The sequence below is a fragment of the Microtus ochrogaster genome, chromosome 6, assembly GCF_000317375.1.
Source record: "Microtus ochrogaster isolate Prairie Vole_2 chromosome 6, MicOch1.0, whole genome shotgun sequence".
NCBI classification, from domain to species: Eukaryota; Metazoa; Chordata; class Mammalia; order Rodentia; family Cricetidae; genus Microtus; species Microtus ochrogaster.
The window spans coordinates 77,913,271-77,931,168 of NC_022013.1; the positions used below are offsets into that span (position 1 = coordinate 77,913,271).

The 17,898-nt window shown below is 49.1% G+C and overlaps 1 protein-coding gene across 1 annotated transcript in view; it reads left to right on the top strand.

Annotated features, from left to right (window-relative positions):
- The first annotated feature begins 8,169 nt into the window (after nt 1-8,169).
- The window catches only part of Nek2 (NIMA related kinase 2), a 14,959-nt gene continuing 5,230 nt past the window's right edge, over nt 8,170-17,898 (top strand). Inside the window, exons 1-7 of the mRNA XM_005348889.3 lie at nt 8,170-8,413; nt 9,021-9,238; nt 9,509-9,749; nt 13,021-13,103; nt 13,716-13,842; nt 14,684-14,903; nt 17,373-17,498. Of these exons, the coding sequence (XP_005348946.1) occupies nt 8,318-8,413; nt 9,021-9,238; nt 9,509-9,749; nt 13,021-13,103; nt 13,716-13,842; nt 14,684-14,903; nt 17,373-17,498 (1,111 nt within the window). The 5' untranslated portion in view covers nt 8,170-8,317. The remainder of the gene's footprint in view (nt 8,414-9,020; nt 9,239-9,508; nt 9,750-13,020; nt 13,104-13,715; nt 13,843-14,683; nt 14,904-17,372; nt 17,499-17,898) is intronic.

A 17,898-nucleotide genomic window follows, 5' to 3' on the forward strand; every position in this document is an offset into this window, starting at 1 on the left:
CACACACACACACACACACACACAGAGTCTGTCAGCCCACTAAAGATTTCTGAACCATTTCAAGTCTCCTCCTTCAGTGCCTGGAAGATGCAGGCACCCCCATGTGAGTACACAGAAAACTAGTTGGGCTGATCAGGGTCACAAAGTCCTCTCCTCTATTGGTGGTCTTGTTCCTGGATATTCATCAGACCCATCTAAGGGGGCCACCCCAAATTTCAGAATCCCAGACATCACCATTGGCCCCAAATGAGGAGGTGACTTACATAGGCCAGGCGTTCCCCACCTAATCTAAGCAGCAGGGTATCACCGGAGTGGAGGTGAGCTGTTGAAAATAACTGCTTTGGTGGGGAGGTGGGGCTCATGGGTCTCTTTGTGTAACCCTGGCTGTCCTGGAACTCACTCTGTAGACCAGGCTGGCCTCGAGCTCAGAGATCTGTCTGCCCCTGCCTCCTGAGTGCTGGGATTAAAGGCGTGTGACACTGCTGCCTGGCAAAAATAATTTCTTGACAATAATGCTGCAGCTGCCGACACCTGCTCACCCTTTGTCTCTTTAGCATGCAGCTCTGAGCGGGTTTAAGGTGTGTCTAATGCTCTTAACTAAGACGCTTTCCTGGTACTCTCAGGGAGGAAGGGCTGTGTGGCCACACTGTCTGGTGCTCTACAAACCCACTGCCCCCAGAGCCTTCCCTACAACCGAGGCTGGCATCTGCTCACAGCTGGGACAACTTCCAGTTGGCCTTTCCCAAACGCCAAGTGTTAAAGAGGGGCGAGCTTTAAAGAAAGGAGGTTTGTTTTGGCTCACAGTTTTGGGCCAAGCTGAAGGAGCTGTCTCTGGTGGCAGCCTCCTCGCTGGCAGAGTCCCAAGGCAGGCAGGGCATTACAAGGCCACGCTGAAGGAGAAACTAACTCCCTTAGAAGCGTGACTCAAGAGAAGATGGTGTCCACATTGGGTAGCTTGGCAGGAAGCCACACCACCAGGGTGACAGACTGGCAGGGGATTCCCCGGGACCACACTGAGGGCCAGACTTTGGTGGAGGACGGCCAAGGCAGGCCTGAGCTGCATTTCTGACAGGGGACCGGGAATACTGGCACTGCAGAAGGAGGGAAGTACCATCTGCTCTCAAATATGGCAGCTCTAGATGTTGGCCATCTCAGGCTGGTCTGCAGGTAAGGAGCCCTGGCTATCCCTGCGGGAAGCTCACTGCTGGAGCTGCAGCCAGCGAGCAGTACCGGAGCCTCACACCCAATCATGCCCTCCACTCTGCTCCCAGGACCCCTGCGGGAAGTGCTGGCCCTACCTTGGACTCTGTTGTCCTGTTCCTTCTCCTTTGTGGTTGGGATTTATTTTTATTTCTGTGTATGTCTGCGCATGAAGGCCTGCCACATGTGTGAGCGCCTCTGGAGGCCGGAGAAGGACGCCAGACCCCTTGGAACTGGAGTTAGAGGCAGTCGTGAACTTCCTGCTGTGAATGCTGGAAAGAGAACTCATGTCCTCTGGAAGGGCACAGTGCGCTCTTACACACCGAGCCATTTCTCCAGTCCTTCATATGGCTTCCTAACACAGTTTGCCATCTGTGGTGGGACCAATAAAGGCCTTCTGTCTGACTGTTTTTCTGGTCTTCACTCATTTTTAAGGATCTCCATGCATTTAAAAGATGTATATTTTATTTTGTGTCTATAAATGTTTTGATTGCATCCAAACTGGAGTTATGGTAGCTCTAAGTCACCACGCAGATGCTGAGAACCAAATCCAGGTTCTCTGCAGGAGCAGCAAATGCTCCTGACTGCTCAGCTGCCATCGTTCCAGCCGCCCCCCCCCCCACATGGATTGATACAAGTATTTCTCCTGCTGATCTGCTTGGCGTCAATTTGGGTCCTTGGTCCAGCCCAAGATCCTAAGAACAACAAGAATGCTGTGGTGTGTGTTCCTGACATCCCAGCTTCCCCTGGATGAGATGGGAGGAGCCTGACTTCAAGGCCACCCTGGACTTGCAGCGAGACTCTACCTGGAAACCAAGAGCCAAATGGAGCCGGTGTGAGTATTAAAAGGAAAGGGTTGTTTGGGCTCACAGTTCTGATAGGTTAAAGATCATCAGCTGGTGATTGATTGCTGCCTTGCTTCCAGAGTTCTGAGGCAGGGCAGGGAATCGTCTGGGGGAAAAAAGAGGTGTGTGTGTGTGTGTGTGTGTGTGTGTGTGTGTGTGTGTGTGTGTGTGTGTGTGTGCGCGCGCGCGCGCGCGTGTACGCGCTCATATGCAAGCCTGTGCGTGAACACATGACCTCTGGTCAGTCTGTCCACCTTGATTGCCTCACTAATCTTGGTCATCACCCAAACCGTCACTGCCCCCAGCAAACACTGGATTAAATTTCCACCCACTAATGACACTTTGTATCTAGAGTTCAGTCAACTCCCCAGGGGGAGCAAAGCATACTCAAGCCCCAGAAAGGGCAGAGGTGGGTTGGTGTGATTGTCAGCCTTCTCTGCCTGCTCACAGGTCCCTGACCAGCACCACTTCCCTGGGACAGGGTTGGGATCTTGCACAGCAGAGCCTCTCTTTGCCTGGGCCTCAGGGGTTTCCTGGAATGCAGACTTCTAGTGTGGCAATCCCAGAGAATGCAGGATGCTTGGTCACTGTGTGTAGCTGTGTGTGTCCCAGTGGGGAAAGTCTTGAAACAGACGGCTGGGAAAGCTTCAAGGATGCTTGAAGTGTTCAAACTCATCTACTCTGGAGAAAGTGCTTTTAAAGCACCCGGGACAGCTAGGCTAAGCCCACAGACATGTGCTCTCAAACCAATGAGGGCAGTCGGAGTAAGCTCCTGGGAATGTACTTTCAAAGCACCAAGGGCCCTGTGGACTAATTCCTGTGACTAAAGTGGGGTTTTAGTTGCAGAGTTGTGATCTGAACGGGAAGAAAGGGGACCAGAGAATGAAGACAGGGCATGGGGAAACAGGCTTTGTTTGTCATGCGTGTGTCCAGTCTGCTCGAGTCTTTATACTGCACTCCCCCATCTATTTGGTGTAGGCTCCATCTCCTTTCTGTCCCCTTTGTCACGGCCACCCTCGACCCTCAAGGATGACGCGACCACCGGAGCTCTTCTCACTGCAGTTTATTCCAGGACTTTATTTACTTTCTCTCTCTTTCCCCTCTTTCCTTGACCTCTCTCCTCGGGCAAACCTCTCCCAGCCCTTAAGTAGGCATGGGCTGCCAACCCCGAACTGCCAGGTGGGCACTGCCCATAGGGTCACGCATATGCAGGCAGCTGATAATCATTGCGTGATCATAGCATAGGTCAGGCCTTAGCCATCTCAGGAGTTGATTATACATCTCCATCAGGTGTGACACCACGCAGCTCGTTACACCCCTTTACTTTCTTCCTTCCCTGCTGGTTATGGAAGCCAGGACCTCGCTCATGGAGCCACCTCCCTGGTGCTGTTGTGCCCCTTTATTTCCTCCACAGTTGTTCTAGGTCGGCACTTAGTTTGCCCTCACCCAGGTGGCCCATAGAGAACGTTACACGTGCGGTGGTCTAAGGGCCTCTCCTGGTGAGCACGGCCCTGAGATGGGTTTGGCCTGTCTCCACCCTGCTCGTGCCGTGGGTACAAGTCCAACAGGCTGGGCCAGCTTTCCAGCTGCCCTGTCCGGGCACATCATGACAGAAAGGACACACGCTCTTTGGAGTGCAGCCACACTCTGGTGCGCTCTGGTCTGAGTCTGAAAACTTGGGAGTCATGGGTTTCTCAAGCAGGTAGGATCCTAAGATGTTGTAATTAACTGTATCCCTGGGGGTGAAGCCCGGAATATTCTGACCTATAAACCAGATGGAAATAAGTGTGCCTTCATTTTCTTGGCAGAGATTCGAGCTTTATGTTCTGGGCGAGCTGAGTATGGTCCATCTCTTCCATTTCCTGGCAATCCGATCTTGCCTGCTGGGCATTATCCTTGTTGCAGATGCTCAACCTGCGACCACATCAGCATTTCTTTCTAGTCCAGCCTGTGGAGGAAGTGGCCTTCCTGGATGGGAACTAGTTCTAACTCACTGCCAGCACTGGAGGCTCCCAGAACTGCCACTTGAAGAGATATGTCAGAGAGCTACCTGGTCTTCAGCTCAGAGTTTACATGGAGATCGTGGGTGGATTCTCTCTCTCTCTCTCTCTCTCTCTCTCTCTCTCTCTCTCTCTCTCTCTCTGAGTTTGTATTAGGGTGAGCGGCCGCCCCAATGCCAGTGTGGAGGTCAGAGGATATTCTGTGAAGTTCAGTTCTCTGCCTCCACTTTACTCGGGTTCTGGGGACCAAACTCAGGCCGCCAGGCTTGAGAGGCAAGGCTTCACCCACAGAGGCATCTGGCAAGCATCCCGCAAGCTTTGTTTCTGGGGAGTTTTATATTTACAGAGAAGTCGTGAAGAGAACTAGAGAGTTTCTGTTTCTCCAGGTGAATCCTGCCTGGCTTCCTGCTGGGCAGAGCTGGCCATGGTCCATCAATTTGGTTTTCAGTCTGGCTTCCCTTTTTCAGTGGTGAACAGTCAAGCCAAGAGTAGGGTATGAGGTTACAGCTTTTGTAAAAATGTCAAAAACTGCCACTTGGTCCTCACCTGCATACCCACCTCCCATGCCCACTCACAGAGCCATCTGCAGCCTCTATGAGGAGTGCACCCATGGAGCAGGGCTTCCTCAGAGCCCATGGAGCCAAACCTCAGGAACATGTGGCATTTGTGACATGTGTGCTGTCTCTGTTTTACTTGAGGGGTAACATGGCCGGAAACATCAGGGTTAACCACTTCAAGCCTTGTTTTCTTTCCTAGCAAATGGGAACAAGCAATAGCTCAACCATGCCCCTGATAAGAGCTGGCACCATGTGGGTGCCCTTGCTGTCCAGCTCTGCAGGCCACACCCATGTCACAAGTGCCTGCGGACTCAGCCCTCTGGGCTCCTCAGCCCACTGGCTGCCCCAGGCCAAGAGAAGTAACCCTTGGTGCCACAGCCTAGAGCGGCCTGATGGCCCCTTCCTCGAATTTCTGTATACATTAAAACACCTCACAAAATAAAGGTGTGAGGAATTTAGTTTTACATTTTTATTACTTCTTAAAATTTACTTTCATGTTCATTTGTGTGCTAGGTAAACTACCTCTGAGAGGAATCCCTAGCCCAACAGCTTCCTACAGTGCTGGGAGGAGGTAGGATTTGTCATGCTGAGGCGACACAGCCATTACTGTGGTCATGGTGGCTGAACACGGCTCCCCCAAGACATGCAGGCTCAGAGCTGGGGGTGTTTTGTGGTTGAATATTTCAGGAATCAGTATAAATCTTCACAGAAGTCCTGATCAGAAGCTTCCTGGGTCTTTGTTAGTGTTTTTTTTCCTTGTCTATTCTAGGACTTGTACTGGCCACAGGTGGTTCGGGGTTCAGCTGGGAATCAACCACAAATATCAAGTTAGAGTAGCTTTACATACACAGTGGTCTCCAAACCTCTTGGATGAGGCCCCTCAGAGCAGAGGTGACAATGTTGGAATTCCATCTTGTAGTTGTGTCCTCTGAATAGACATAACATCTGTTTCTCTGATCGAACGCTCGGACAAAAGCAGTTAAGGGAAAGATGGGTTTATTCAGCTCACAGTTCAAGTCCATCAGGATGGGAAAGCAGGAACTTGAGGCAGCTGGTCACATTGCATGTCAGTCAAGAAACAGAAAGAGATAAATGCATGTGTGTGTTTAGCCAGCTTTCTCTTTCTATGTAGTGTGGGACTGTGGTGGTTTGAATGATAACGGCTCACAGATTTGAATGCTTGGTCCCCACTTGGTAGGAACCGTTTGGGGAAGGATTAAGAGGTACGGCCTTGTTGGGGAAGGCATATCACTGAGGGTGGACTCTGGGGTCTCCCTCTCTCCCCACCCTCTTTCTGCCCAGTGGTTATCAACTCAACGTGTGAGCTCTCAGCTACTGCTCCAGGTGAACCCTGCCTGCCTGACACCATGCTCCTTGCCGTGATGACAGGGGACTCTCCCACTGAAACTGTAAGCAAGCCCCCAATTTAAATGCTTTCTTTTGTAAGTCATTTTGTGATGTAGGAGTGTCTTCTGTTTTGTGTTGATTTCATTGGTTAAATAAACTACCTTGGCTTTTTGATAGGGTAGAATTTAGATAGGCGGAGTAGACAGAACAGAATGCTGGGAGAAAGAAAGCAGAGTCAGGCAGACGCCATGCTTCTCCTACCCAAGAGGGACGGTGGATAGACTCATGCCGGTAAGCCACAGTCAAGTGGTGATACACATTAATAGAAATGGGTTAATCAAGTTAGCCAGTAGGAGGCTAGAGCTAATGGGCCAGGCAGTGTTTAAATGAATACAATTTGTGTGTTGTTATTTCAGGTGTAAAGCTAGCCGTGCGGGAGCCAGGTGGGACGAAAAGCAGGCCTTCTTGCCTCATCACTACAGTTTTGGTCATGGTGTCTCTTTGCTGCCGTTGAAAAGTAATTTAGCAGGGGCTGGAGAGATGGCTCAGCGGTTAAGAGCACTGACTGCTCTTCCAAAGGTCCTGAGTTCAATTCCCAGCACCCACAGGGTGGCTCACAACCATCTGTAATGAGATTTGGTGCCCTCTTCTGGCCTGCAAGCAGATATGCAGGCAAAACACTGTATATATAATAAATAAATAAATCTTTAAAAAAGTCTAAGAAAAAAAAAGTAATTTAGCAAGGACTCAAGTGTAAGGAAAGCTGCTGCTCACTTTTAGGGGTGCCTTTGCAATTCAATTAACTCAACACAATCAAGATAAACCCTCATAGGCACACTCAGAGGCTAACCTAATCTAAACCGGGGCAGGGGTGCCCAAAGGCTCGTCTCTTATCAAGTGGTAAACAACAGTAACCATGAATAGTAGATGCCATGGTGGTGTTGAGGAACCGAGAAAGTGAGCTGGGTTTGGAGCAAAGAATAAGCGCATGGCGTCCAGAAAGGTCACGGGCTGGCCAGTGAGCTCAACATGAACATCAGAGAACACACAACACACACCACGCAAATGACCTCAGCCATTTGGAGCTCCTTACGTAACTTCTAAATGCATCCTACTCCTTGGCGGTGAGACGGTGTCCTTGAACGTTAATTCAAACGGTCTCCTGGCTGACAGTTCCAATTAGCTTATACTAAATTCGGGGCACGAAATAAATTCTTTATTTTTAACACAAGGAGGCTTCTAATTCTTATTAATAGGCCATCAGGTTCCTTTCAATCGCACCATGACCAGATATTTTAAGAACAATGACCTAATTATGCACCAGATTGTTAGCTTTCTGGAAATGCACATTAACCTCCAGCTGCCCTGGGTGGAGGCCTTTAGCTGTCCTCTCTGTCAAAAGCGCCTTTAGCTGTCCTCTCTGTCAAAAGTTGGGCCGGGGCGCTTCCCTGGCTGGGCGAGCAGAAGTCAGTAAACTGTAAACTGCTTTCAGTACCCCACAGGCTGAGTGGGAACACTTTTTTCTAGCACTCCCCCCCCCCCCCCGCAGATGTCTTAGAAGTAAAATGTGACCATCGCTATGTGGTGAGCAGTGTGTGCTGCATGCGTCCATACTCCACCCCTAACTTTTGGTTATCTTTTTTTCTTTTTGGTGTGTGGGGGGGTCGAGGCAGGGTTTCTCTATTTAACAGTCCTGGCTGTCCTGGAACTCGCTTTGTAGACCAGGCTGGCCTCGAACTCAGAGATCCACCTGCGTGCGCCGTCACTCCCGGCAGGAACAGGGATTCTCGCTCTCTAGGTCTGTGTGCAGTTTGTGTGCAGAATTACTGAGTCCTCAACACACATCGGTTCGGGTTCAGACCGGAAAGGGTGAGGGTCAAAGTGGAAAGGTCGAGGGGCGAGCCTGGGTCTGAGAGCTCTCCAGACCTCCGTTGCCTGGCGACCTCGCGGAGGGACGGCGTCACCGAGACCCAACGTGCTTTGCGGTCCGAGGTCCCCAGGTTTCCCGCCGGGCGCCGGCTCCGTACCGGACGCCCACACCAACGCCGACGCGGTTGCCTAGAGACACGTATTTTCCCAAGATGCTTAGCAGTGTTGTGTCTTCTGAGCCAATCAGAGCTAAGAGGCAGCTTCGCCGTCGACCAATAGATGGCGAGTCTGCGGCCCGCGACGGTTGACCCGGCGGCCGGTAGCTCTCGGGCTCGGCAGGCGGCTGGCGAGTCGGGGGTCGGTGCGGTTCCACGGGCGGCAGCGCTGCTCGGCGCCGTGGACCTGCAGCGGGCTGAGCCTGGGCTCCGGGTGGCGCGGCTAATTCTGTGCGGGTCGTGGGTCTGGGTGCTCCGAGGATCCCGCGGGGTGGACACCCGCCATGCCGTCCAGAGTGGAAGACTACGAGGTGCTGCACAGCATCGGCACCGGCTCCTACGGCCGCTGCCAGAAGATTCGGAGGAAGAGCGACGGCAAGGTGAGGCGTCTCAGGTCCACAGGGGATCTGCCCGCTTTGGGAGGAGCAAACCGCGCTTACAGCGGGGAAGAGGCTGGGCAACTCACGGGAAGGACCTGACAAAAGCCACCTGGAGAGATGGCTCCTCTTCTAGAGGTCTGGTGGTTCACAACCATCTCATCTATAAAGAGATCTGGTGCCCTCTTCTGGCATATAGGCACGCATGCAGAAAGAACACTGTATACCTAATAAATACATCTATTAAAAAAAAGGAATGGGCTTGAGGGTGCGGCCCAATGCGGCTGAGAAGGCAAGTGGTGACAGGAACTCGAGGCCACTGGTCACTCTGTATCCCCGCAGGGAGCGGAGAGAACTTGTGCTCAGCCAGCTTGCTGCTTCTTGGTGCCACCCACATTTAGGGTGGGTCTTCCCCCAGACTAACCCTAGAGATTTGTCTCCTAGATGCTTTTAGACCCTGCCAAACCCACAGTAGTAATCAACATACTGACCTTGAGTTGTAAGATGTGTTGAAATGTGAGATAGTGGTTTTTTTTTTTTAAGTTTGGAAATCTCGTTATTTGTCTCCAAGGATAATACATGCTCATACCTTGGAAACGTTGTGTTTCAGATCCTGGTGTGGAAGGAACTCGACTATGGCTCCATGACAGAGGTGGAGAAGCAGATGCTTGTATCTGAAGTGAACTTGCTTCGGGAGCTGAAACATCCAAACATCGTCCGTTACTATGATCGCATTATTGACAGAACTAACACAACCTTGTACATCGTGATGGAATACTGTGAAGGAGGGGACCTGGCCAGTGTCATCACTAAGGGGACCAAGGAAAGGTCAGTGGTAACTTGATTGTAAGCTGAAAGGGTCTGGTGTGTAAGCACATTGTGTTGGGGCCAGGGCCAAGGCCCTTAACAGTGTGGTAGGATGTTCCTGTACTTGTTTGGGTTAGTACACTGGACAATCCTTAGTGAGATGATAACCATGTTTAAGAGCTAATAATAACTTTCTTCCATATTTGTATACTTGGGAAGCTTAAATATTTTATCCTTCATTTGACACGATTTTATTGAGGATCATGAAACTTGTGATTGCTTTTGCTCCAGGCAGTACTTAGAGGAAGAGTTCGTGCTTCGAGTAATGACTCAGTTGACCCTGGCCCTCAAAGAGTGTCACAGAAGGAGCGATGGTGGCCATACTGTGCTTCACCGGGATCTGAAGCCAGCCAACGTCTTCCTGGACAGCAAACACAACGTCAAGCTTGGGGACTTTGGACTAGCTAGAATTTTAAACCATGACACGAGTTTTGCAAAAACATTTGTTGGCACACCTTATTACATGTCTCCTGTGAGTATCTCAGAGTTTAGAGACTTTTTAATATCTTGGCCAAGCATTCAGATGCAAGGGAACTGAGGTTTGGGTTGCTAATAAACCCAGCAGCCCAGAATTCACAGTACAGTTTAAGTTTTTCCTTTTCCCTTGCAGTACTAGGGCTTCAGGCATTTGAGGCAAGTACTATACCACTGAGCTACAACCCAAGTTCTGTTATGTATATGTTTTAACATTTTTAGTATTTATGTATACGTGTGTGTTGTGTGTGTGTGTGCACATTGTGTGTGCGTTGTGTATGTGTGGTGGGTGTATGCCGTGTGTGAGTAATGGTAAAGGCTGGAAGAGGGAATGGAGTCCCCCCCCCCCAAGCTGAGTTCCAGGCAGTTGTGAGCTATCAGACATGGATGCTGGGAACTGAACTCGGTCCTCTGGAAGAGCATGTAGTGCTTAACCTCTGACCCCCTCTCTCATCCTCCTAGACGTGGATGCTGGGAACTGAACTCGGTCCTCTGGAAGAGCATGTAGTGCTAACCTCTGACCCCCTCTCTCACCCTCCTAGATTTGTTTGTTCAAAGGGACTGCCTGGTCATTCAGTTCCTCTGCATTCAACTAGAGCTTTTTAAAAAGAGTAAAGATTTATTTATAGTATGAGTGTTTTGCCTGTACATGTGTAAGTGTGCCATGTGCGTGCCTGGTGCCCGAGGGCTCAGAAGACAGCACTGATCCTTTGGAACTGGAGTTTGGATGCATGGGAGCTGCTGTGTGGGGGCTGAGATCAAACCCAGGGCCTCTGCAAGAGCAACAAATGCTCTTAACCACTGAGTCATCTCTCTAGTACCCCTTACCCCCCAGGTTTTTTTTAACAGTGCAGAGTCCTGGCCCCAAGGGCAGGAACTGGAGGCAGCGGGTCACACTGCACCAGCAGGAAACAGAGGTGAAGGCATGGGCTCGGCTCCCATCACAGTGACTTGATGTTTGAGGCTCAGGCGTTCACACGTGGGCATCGTTTTTGCAGTGTTAGTTTCTGTGCCTGTTCTGTTCTTGCTGCTCCTTGCCTGCATTTACAGAGAGCTTCTGTGCATGTCCTTGTGTGACTCCTTCCTTCCTTCCTTCCTTCCTTCCTCCCTCCCTCCCTCCCTCCCTTTCTTTTTCTTTTTTGTTTTTTTTTTTAAGACAGGGTTTCTCTGTGTAGCCCTGGCTGTCCTGGAACTCACTCTGTATAGATCAGGCTGGCCTTGAACTCACAGAGATGAACCCTCCTCTGTCCCCCGAATGCTGGGATTAAAGGCATGTGCCAACACTGCCCAGCTATTCTTCACTTCTTAGTATTGATTGGATTGTAGAACATAAGATGAAATTGTTGAGGCTAGGGTATGACCACTTTTAGCTGTCATTAAGGTTAGGGCACGCCTTTAACCCCAGCCTGGTCGACATAGGGAGTTGTAGGCCAGCTAAGACTACATAGTGAGACCCTGTTTCAAAAAAACAAAAGCAAAGCAAATAACAAATAAATGAACACCAACCAACCTTGAGTCCATAAGGGACATTGCTGTGTATAAAATCTTAGAGACTTCTTCAGTAATTCACAGAGAAGTCTAGGGTTTTCTGGATATATAATTACGCTAGTAGAGCTGGTGACAGCATAAAACTCTGAGTGTGTGACTGTTTCTAGAACAGGCTGGTTCTCCCATGGTGTCATATTCCACACGGAAAGCTTGATTACAAAGGGGAATCAAGAAGTTAATACCTGCACAATTCTTTTGTGCCTCTTTTTCCCATCGGCCCTTGTGACTAGATGAAGTCAGTGTCCCTGAGGCTTAAGCTGGGAGAAGTGATGTCAGCCCAAGGAGAATATTAGTTCCTGCTGTGGTTTATAGCAGTGGACTGAAGGGGAAAAAAAAAAACACGCGTGTGCGCACGTGGGTGTGTGTGTGTGTGTGTGTGTGTGTGTGTGTATGTGTATGTTGCCTGTGGAGGTCAGAGGAGGGCATCAGATCCTGCAGCTGGAGTTAGTAAATCATCTCTATAGCCCCCTGTTTTGATTTATCTGTGAGACAGTCTCCTGCAGCCCAGGCTGGCCTTGAACTTGTTACGTAAGGATGACGGTGAACTGCTGAGCCCCTGGCCTCTAGCTCAGGTGCTGGATCACGGGTGTATTCCACCAGCCAGTTCCTCTGACTTTTAAAATGGAATATCTAGGCGGTTCCTACAACTACCTGGAGGCTGAGGCCTGTGTCTGAACTGAGGAGTCTGGAACCCCTATCTCTTAAACAAAACAGAATAAAATGCCATTTTCTTTCCTTGAGGACCGTGGGGAGAGCTCTCCGGCGCTTGCCTTTGAATTGTCAGTGAGCATTTTATTTGTGAAAGTGAGATTTTGTATGATAGAGTTGCCGAGCTAAGATCGCTCCCCTTTTTCATAGAAACCTGAAGCTACAGTGAGGCTACATCTTCTCTCCTGTAGTCTAAGCTACCCGAGTCCTTTGGATATGAAATATTGAAAATTTTACATTTTTTCTTCTGTCTTAAGTGAATATTACCAGAGTTTGAGTTTCCATTTCGTTTTCAGTTTATTGATTTATTGTGGGTTTTGTGTTGGTTGTTTTCTTTGTTTGTTGTGTTTTGACGTAACTCACACAACCTGGACCACCCTAGAACTTATTTTATAGCTAAAGATAACTTTGAATTTTTTTAGAAGGTTTTATTTAAATTTTTTTATTATGTATACAGAGTCTCTGTATGCGTTGTGTCTGCAGGCCAGAAGAGGGCACCTGATCTCATTACAGATGGTTGTGAGCCACCATGTCATTGCTGGGAATTGAACTCAGGACCTCTGGAAGAGCAGCCAGTACTATTAATCGCTGAGCCATCTCTCCAACCCTAGAAGGTTTTATTTTTTTTTTGTGTATAAGTACTTTGCGTGTATGTATGTACATCATATGTTTATATGGGGAGACCAAAGGGCTTTAGGTCCCCTGGAACTGGAGTTAAATAAAGATTGCAGAGAGTTGTCATGTGTGTGCTGGTAATGAAAGCTGGGTCCTCTTAAGAGCGGCCGGTCCCTAACTGCTGAGGAATCTCTCCAGATCTCTACCTCCCGAGTGCTGAGATTGTGGTGAGCCACCACACCTCATTGATTTTTGTGCTCGGGATCCAGCCCAGGTGTTGTGCATGCTAGGCAAGCTCTGTTAGCCTGGCTGCCTCCCCAGCTCTGAGGTTGAAAATTTTAAACTTTGAAACAAAACAAGCTCTCAACTCATTGGTTCTTTCTTACCTTGTCCTCTAGGAGCAAATGAGCCGCCTGTCCTATAATGAGAAGTCGGACATCTGGTCGCTGGGCTGCCTGCTGTATGAGCTGTGTGCATTGATGTGAGTAGGAGAGAGCGTCTGAGGCCAAGCCGACACTGGTGGTCATCTGTTTCTGGAAACTGACAAGTTAAAAACAACACTCTCCAACTTCTCCACTAACTGTGGAACCCGTGGGGCTGGGTCCTGCTTTGGTCAAGGATCTTTGTTTCCCAGTGAAACGTACATAGCTCAGGGCAGAGTTCATAGGTCAGGGGGACAAAGCAGGAATGCAGCAGGGGTCCCAGGGAGGCCTGGGGTCTGGAGAACAGGAAGGACTCTGAGCCACTTTCCTCCTCCACTGCTAAGCTGTTCCACGAAGCCACGGTTCTCCAGGGGTGGAGGAGAGAATTCTGCTCCCCACTGACACGATCAGCAGGTGGAAACCAGGGTGCTGCAGACTGCAGAGCATAGGGATCCCAAGTCACAGCTCTTCCACCCAAAGTGTAGGCAGTCCCAGGGGACGGCTAAGCACGGCCACAGAAGAGTCCCAGCTGGGGAGACAGAACGCAGGGCGGAGCCAGCTCTCGTTTTCTTATTTGCATTCATTTAACATTTTTTAAATTTCCTTTCCTTCCCTTGTCTCCTCTTTACTCCCTTCTCCTCTTTTCCTTTTTATTTATTTTTAAATCCCAGGCCTCCATTCACAGCTTTCAATCAGAAAGAGTTAGCTGGGAAAATCAGAGAGGGAAGATTCAGGCGGATCCCCTACCGCTACTCTGATGGGCTGAATGACATCATCACTCAGATGCTAAATTTAAAGGTAACGGTTGTGAGGCTATGTGTGCATTGTCTGTTTCAGTGTCTTGGGTAAACTTTGGGTTTGGGTAAACTGGTCATCAGCCTCCCCAGCTCAGTGCTCAGTTAGTGGAGGTGAAAGCTCACAGGTGCAGAACACATCCTGATCAACCCTTGTGCCTCACTTCCTGTTTTCCTTGCCACCTTGTGCCTCACTTCCTGTTTTCCTGACCAACCCTTGTGCCTCACTTCCTGTTTTCCTTGCCACCTTGTGCCACAGTAGCTGATGGCTAATGGCTTGGAAAGATTGAAAAAAGGCAGAACTCAGAGTACAGTGGTAGATAAGGGCCTGTTTGCTCTCCGTCTCAGGGACTAGAGGCCAGAACAAGGGAGAAGGGAGCAGAGCAGAAGGAAAATACCCTGACAACAGGTTTTCTGGCCCATGCGATGAGAGGCAGATGTTCTGTTGTGAGCTGAGGAAGAAGTGGGAGGGGGATGCTGTGGGGTTGCAAAGGATACAGTGCGTGTGCCTGCGTGCGTGAGAGAGAGACAGAGACAGAGACAGAGAAATTGAAGGCTGGTGAGAACGTCCTCTTTAACGGTATTTAGAGAAACAAAGGTCCCGCCTCCCCTGAGCAGACCCCAGTGGTACCCAGTGTATGTGTAGTGTGTTCAGTCCTGCAGGGCCTGAGCCTCCTGGAGGGGTGGGGTGAGGTGAGTTAAACCTGTGTCACCTGGTGACCTGTGAACTTGTTTTTCCAGATGTTTCTAGATACAGGAACTGTCTTTTGTCTTGTTTATGCTCCTGGTGTAACTGCTTTTCTTGATGACTGTTCCATGATCTGCCTGCCACACTGTTTCTCCAGGATTACCACCGACCTTCAGTGGAAGAAATTCTGGAGAGCCCTTTGATAGCAGACTTGGTTGCGGAGGAGCAGAGGAAGCATCTGGAGAGGAGAGGACAGCGCTTAGGCGAGCCTTCGAAGCTGCAGGCCTCCAGCCCTGTGCTGAGTGAGCTCAGGTTGAAGGAAAAGCAGCTGCAGGAGAGAGAGAGAGCACTCCGAGCCCGAGAGGACAGTCTGGAGCGTGAGTGGTGTCCCGGGTCAAGGGAGCTAGCTGCCCATGCCATGGGGGAGGTGCGGCTGGGGTCCCAACAGAGGAGCTTGGATGTGCGGGCCTCTTCGATAGGACCTTTGTTTCTGTCTGGTGGTGGGGCAGGGTGCTAGTGACTGAATACCGCCAAATCACATCCCAGCCTCTTCTTTTGAGTAGTGGTTCTCAACCAGTGGGTCACGACCCTCTTGGGGGTCACTGTCCAACGATCTTTTCATAGGACCCAAGACCATTAGAAAACACTGGCTTTCGACGCTCTTAGGGACCTCCTCTGCCTATCTCCAGGCAGGTCTGCCCACATGCAGATACACCCACTACAAGTACCCGGCATGATGAAATCATTTTCACATAAATCTAGAACCGAGACAGGGGTATAGTATGTGACAGGGCTGGTGCCTGATGTGTGTCTGCGGACCTGTTTGACAGAGAGAGAGAGAGAGAGAGAGAGAGAGAGAGAATATGAGCAGCTGCGTTAGAAACATCAGTATTCGAGATAACACGATGCTTTATAAGCTATAATTACTGAGTAGAAGTAAAATCATGTGCTCAACAACCAGAACAGACCATGGGAACTCTGTGGATGCTGCGAAGTCTTATAGTCAGATGTGAATAGTGTCCCCTTGTGGTAGTAACTGGTATGTGAAAAATCAACACAGAAAGGTAAAACACAGGCAACTTGGATGAACTGTATTTACTGAACTATGCCGTACATCCTCTTTTGTATCAGTAAAGCTTTGGTTACATGTTATTCTCATTAGAAAACCATCCCATGGTAATGGGTCGTGTGGAGAGGAACATTAAGAAAACATAGTGAAGATTGTTTTACAGGATGGTTTTACCTCAATAATTACAGCAGGAACTGAGAGATGGCGGCATGTTTTCTGTTGTGACATTTTGTCAGCAGAAGCTGAAGACACTGGAATGCCCTACTGATAACAGCATCCACGCTTTGCTGGCAAGGACACCAAAGCTGATGGACTCAAGAGAGCCAGATTTGACACTGGTGGCAAATACCACAAACAGGACAGCAGCCGCTGAAGCGTCCTGTATGGAGGTGCTCAGAGTCGCCAGGCCAGAAATCAGACCGTTGCTGAGGACCTGCTGTCGCCAGTGGCCAGAGACAGTGTTCTGAGTTCTGATCGGAGATGAATTGTTACACAGTGAATGCAGTTTTCCTTTTCTAATGACACTGTCCATGGAGTAGGCACCATATGTCTGCTGGTGTTCTTGTCAGGTAAACCAGGGAATTAAATCTCTACTTCCAATATTTAGTATCCAGTTGGATGAATCTGCAGACGTTGCAAACTCTTCAGTACTGGTTTCCGTGAGATATGTTAATGGTGTTGACTTTAAAGATGAGTTTCTCTTTTGTAAACACCTTGAAACAACGATTGCACATGACGTATCTGACACGGTTCATTTCTAAAAGAGTAGAGGAGCTCTTGGGAAAGGTGGTGTTGGCACAGATGGTGCTCCAGCTGTGGGCTCCAGCGTTTGGTACTGAGAGTCACCAAAGTCATCTGAACCCACGTGTGATTCATCGGCGAATATCAGCAATGAAGACAACGCTGCAAGAGTTTTGAGAAGCCGTGGAAAGCATGAATCCTGCCAGTCTCGTAAAGGCGAGCGCTGTAAACGGCTGACGGTTCTCTCAGCTGTGCTGCGAGTTGTGCACAAACAAAGCTCCGCTGTTCACACTGAAGAGAGATGGTGTCGAGAGGAAAAGCTTTAAAATGTGCTTTTGAAATTCGTGATGAACTCAAATGTTTTTAATCAGAAAGCAAGACTGGTTCAAAGCTATTCTTCAGTAATAAAAGTGAATTGCAGAAAAGAATTTATTTGGTTGACATCTTTGCCATCTTGAATGAGTTGAATTTATACGGCAAGGACCAAACGCACCATGCCTCAATTTGTCTGAAAAGATCATATCAGTCCAAATCACACTTGAGCTGTGGCAAAAACAGAAGCAAATTGGATGGAGATAGAACTCACATGTTACCTACTTTATTTGCTTTCTTGAGGAACAAGACAGTGATCTGGACAAAGGGGTTGCAATGAGTTTCTGTGCAGGGCCACTCAGACAAAAATTTCAGTTTTTTGTAATTAGAACTATTTCACAATACATAATTACATATTGTTTTGTGATTAATCACTATGCTTTAGTTATGTTCAGTTTGTAACAATGAAAGCCCATCCTGCATACCAGATATTTACATTATGATTTATAACAGTAGCAAAATTACAGTTATGAAGTAGCAGCAAAAGTAATTTTATGGTTGGGGTCACCACAGCATGAGGAACTAGGGAAGTGTCGCGGCATTGGGAGACTGGGAACCATCCCTGGAGCCCAGCCAGGGGGTGGGGAGCCTGCCAGACACAAGTAAGCGGTTTGATGGCCAGAGCCCCTTACTTGTTTCTTTTTTCTCCTTCCCTTTTTTAAAGAGAAGGAGCGTGAGCTTTGTATTCGAGAGAGACTGGCAGAGGACAAACTGGCCCGAGCCGAGAGTCTGGTGAAGAGCTACGGCTTGCTGAAGGAGCAGAGGTTCCTGTCCCAGGCCAGTGCCTCAGGTATGTCTGTCAGCTCCACACTGGCCCGCGTGGACACGCACACCTGCCATGGCCGGCAGAGGAGTTTATGGTGCTTTAATCTTGCAGTCTGAGATCTCAGTGACGTCACTGAGTGGCCATGAGAGTCTGCTGGTGTTGTTGCTGGTGTCCTGGGTGAGACCCGAGGCGGGAGTCACAGTTTGGTCTCCACCTCACTCACTCTATCACACGACATGGTTCAGACTTCAGTATTTAATTTTTGAAATTGAAACATTTTCAAAACTATATATTTCAATTTTTTTCTTTTTATTTTATTTTTTTGTCTTTTTTTTGTTTGTTTGTTTGTTTTTTGTTTTTCGAGACAGGGTTTCTCTGTGGCTTTGGAGCGGGAGTCACAGTTTGGTCTCCACCTCACTCACTC